This window comes from Lolium rigidum, chromosome 7 (assembly GCF_022539505.1).
Source record: "Lolium rigidum isolate FL_2022 chromosome 7, APGP_CSIRO_Lrig_0.1, whole genome shotgun sequence".
NCBI lineage: Eukaryota > Viridiplantae > Streptophyta > Magnoliopsida > Poales > Poaceae > Lolium > Lolium rigidum.
Genome location: NC_061514.1, coordinates 6702955 through 6706124, shown reverse-complemented (window position 1 = coordinate 6706124; position 3170 = coordinate 6702955). Strand labels below are relative to the sequence as shown.

The 3170-nt window shown below is 62.0% G+C and overlaps 1 protein-coding gene across 1 annotated transcript; it reads right to left on the bottom strand.

Annotated features, from left to right (window-relative positions):
* Window positions 1–311: 311 nt before the first annotated feature.
* LOC124678282 (probable inactive receptor kinase At1g48480) lies at window positions 312–2814 on the bottom strand. The gene is made up of 2 exons (XM_047214196.1): window positions 1312–2814; window positions 312–1202 (listed from the first exon to the last, which is right to left on the bottom strand). Exons 1-2 carry the CDS (start codon window positions 2645–2647, stop codon window positions 544–546), a joined length of 1995 nt encoding a protein of 664 aa, XP_047070152.1. The 5' UTR covers window positions 2648–2814; the 3' UTR covers window positions 312–543.
* Window positions 2815–3170: the final 356 nt, after the last annotated feature.

Genomic DNA, 3170 nt, shown 5'->3' with positions numbered 1-3170 from the left:
ACAATGCGCTGTCTATTGTGTTACAGTCGTTGGACTCGTTCACTTCGTTTGATAGGGGCATGCGATGGGGACGGGGTCGTCTCAAGATTATGCTCTTGATTGATTTCACCCCGTTTCAAGGAAAATTCCGATAAGTCTTGACAGTTTCCATGGAAGAAGCATAAATACTGCACAAAAGCAGCTGTTTATCGAGTTATAATCGTTAGGTGATGATACCATATGACTCCCGCGCACGATCGCAACGAAATCAACTCAATCATGCTGTAATTACATATTGCACCAATTGCTCCTTCTATCGCCAACACCCTCGATCTCAACACACGCTGCTAACCGAAAGAATTTCGGAAGAAGGAAGAAGAAGAATCAAGAAACTCATCAAGTTTCAAAGAATAATAAACAGCAGCACACCGTAATAATGCCCTAAGGGTAAGACAGACGTAAGAAGATCAGATCCTGTTCTTTCTTCAGAACCTTCCATAAGTTACCGAATGATCACCGCGCGTGCTGGCTGACGCGAGCGAACCGATACGATCGATCAAAGCTTCAGCTCTCTCGCATCGACCCGGCGGGCTTGAGCGGCCGATCGTCGGCCTCATCAACGGACACGCTCCGTCCCCCAGGCCGGCCCGACGACGGCGTCCCGGCGAGCTCCTCGATGCGGACGGCGATCTCCGGCATGGCGGGCCGCTGCTCCGGGACCGTGACGGTGCAGTCCATGGCCAGCCGCAGCATCTCCACCATCTCCTCCTCGGCGCCCGGGTGCCGCAGCAGCTCCGTGTCGAACACCTCGGACGTCCACTCCTCGCGCACCACGGACCGCGCCCACCGCGGCAGGTCCACGCCCTCGTCGTGCAGCACGGCGTTCGTCGGCGCCTTGCCCGTCAGCATCTCCAGCAGCAGCACCCCGAAGCTGTACACGTCCGCCTTCTGCGACAGCCGCCGAGGGTCCGCCACCACCTCCGGCGCGCGGTACCCGGCCACGCGCATCGACGGCGCGCCGGCGGGGCCGACCAGGCTCGCCAGGCCGTGGTCCGCCACCCGCGCGTCCACCGACCGGCCGAGCAGGATGTTGGACGACTTGATGTTGCCGTGCGCCACCCTGGACCCCGTCGCGTGGATGTACTCCAGCCCGCGCGCCGACGCCAGCGCGATCCGCCGCCTCGACTCCCAGCTCAGCGGCGATCGCCCGGAGCCACGGTTGCCTGAATTATTTGTTAATACTAGTTCAGAATTTCGATGCTGAATTTCGAACATACGAGCAAGAAAACAGAGAGAACCTGATGACACAAAAAGAAGAGTGAGCGCACGTACCGTGAAGCATGGAGGAGAGGCTGCCGGTGGCGACGAACTCGTACACCATGAGCCGCTCGTCCTTGCTGAAGTAGTAGGCCTGCAGGGGCACGACGTTGGGGTGGTCCATCCCGCCGATGGCCGCGATCTTGTCCCGGAACTCGCGCTCCGGCAGCGACGTCTCCTTGAGGCGCTTCACTGCCACGGCCGGCGCGATCTCGAGCGCGGCCTTGTACGTGGTTCCGTACGTGCCCTTGCCAAGAACCTCTGCGGACGCGCGGAGCAGGTCCTCGAGGTCGTACGGCCTCGGCACCCTCCCGAAGAAGAAGAGCTTCTTCTTGCCCACGGCGACGGGGCCGACCGGAGGCAGCATTGGAGCGGGAGGAGGCGGCCGCGCGTCGGAGACCCGCGGAGTGTAGCCGTTGGGGCTCATCGCCTCTTTGCTGTGCAGTGCCAGCTCCGCTGCGACGGCGTCCTGGCTGCGGTACGCGGTTCCTCTCGGCTTGCGGCGGATGGCGGCGCAGACAAGGACGAGGGCGGCCGCGAGAAGCAGGAAGCCGACTGCGCAGCCGATGACAATGCCCGCGATGTCGCCGCCGCGGAGGTGTCGCCGTCCTCGCCTGCCGGGCGTTACCGCGACGGCGGTTCCGGGCGGGAGCGCGGGGGGCTGGGACGACGGTGGTGTTGCGCACGGCGGGAGGGGCTTGCCGCACAGCGGCATGCCGAGGAAAGACGCCGCCGGCATGCCCCCGAAGCCTTCGGGGACCTCGCCGGTGAGGTTGTTGAAGGAGACGTTCAGGGAGAGGAGGGCCGGCATGTTGACGTCCGGCAGCTCGCCGGTGAAGAGGTTGCCCTCGAGGAAGAGCGCCTGCAGCCTCCGGTTCTTGGCAATGGTGGGCGGGATCTTCCCCGAGAAGCGGTTCTCGGCGAGGTTGAGCTGCGTGAGCGCCGGGAGGGAGAGGATCGCGGCGGGGAGCTCGCCGGAGAGGTGGTTTGACTGCAGGTTGACGACCCGGAGGCGGACGCAGGAGGCCAGGTCGGCGGGGAGGGGCCCGGAGAGCGCGTTGTAGCGGAGCGAGAGCACGGTGAGCCTGGTGAGGCCGCCGAGCGCGCCGGCGGGGAAGGAGCCGCGGAGGCCGTCTCCGGGGAGGTGGAGCCCCGTGACGCGGCCGTCGGTGCAGACGACGCCCGTCCAGCTGCACGTCTCCTGGCCGATCCAGTGCACGGACGCCGAGCCGAACGGCGCGATGAAGGCCCGCAGCGCCGCGGTGTCGGACGCCAGGTCGTCGGCGCCGCGGGCCGAGCCGGCGGCCAGCGCCAGGAGCAGCGCCAGCACGGCGGCGAGCGGCGGAGGCATGGCTGGGGCGGTGGTCCGTTTTGCTGGTCACACCATGTGGGAGAGGATCCAGAAGGAGGGAAGAGGAGAGCAGAGGAGGGAAGAAACAAGAAAGTGGAATATCGGAGAGAAGCTTCAGAAATGGTTTGTTTAGCGACAGGGGAAGAAGGCGCTCCACGAATGATGTCGGAAATGTGCAACCAGACTCGTGTTCTGGACCGTCGAATAAAAGGTTGGACGGCTCAGGTCGCACACTTGCTGGCTGTCGCTGATCCGACTCCTGGTCCTAGTCGTTGATGCTGATAGTGCTAGGAGATGAGCTGAGTACAGGACATAACTAACAGTGCGTGAAAATGATGTGCAAAATAGCAGCCGGTTTAGGGTAAGATCTTCTACATTGATGAACACGAATCCTCGAACATTTTCTTAGGGCGTTTTGATACTTGCGGAGTTGTTTTTCACATGTAGGAAAAGAAAATCTCTCGTTTGGTTGCCTACGATGAATAGATCTTCTGTTGCGCATGTTTTTTAAAGTAGCTGTATG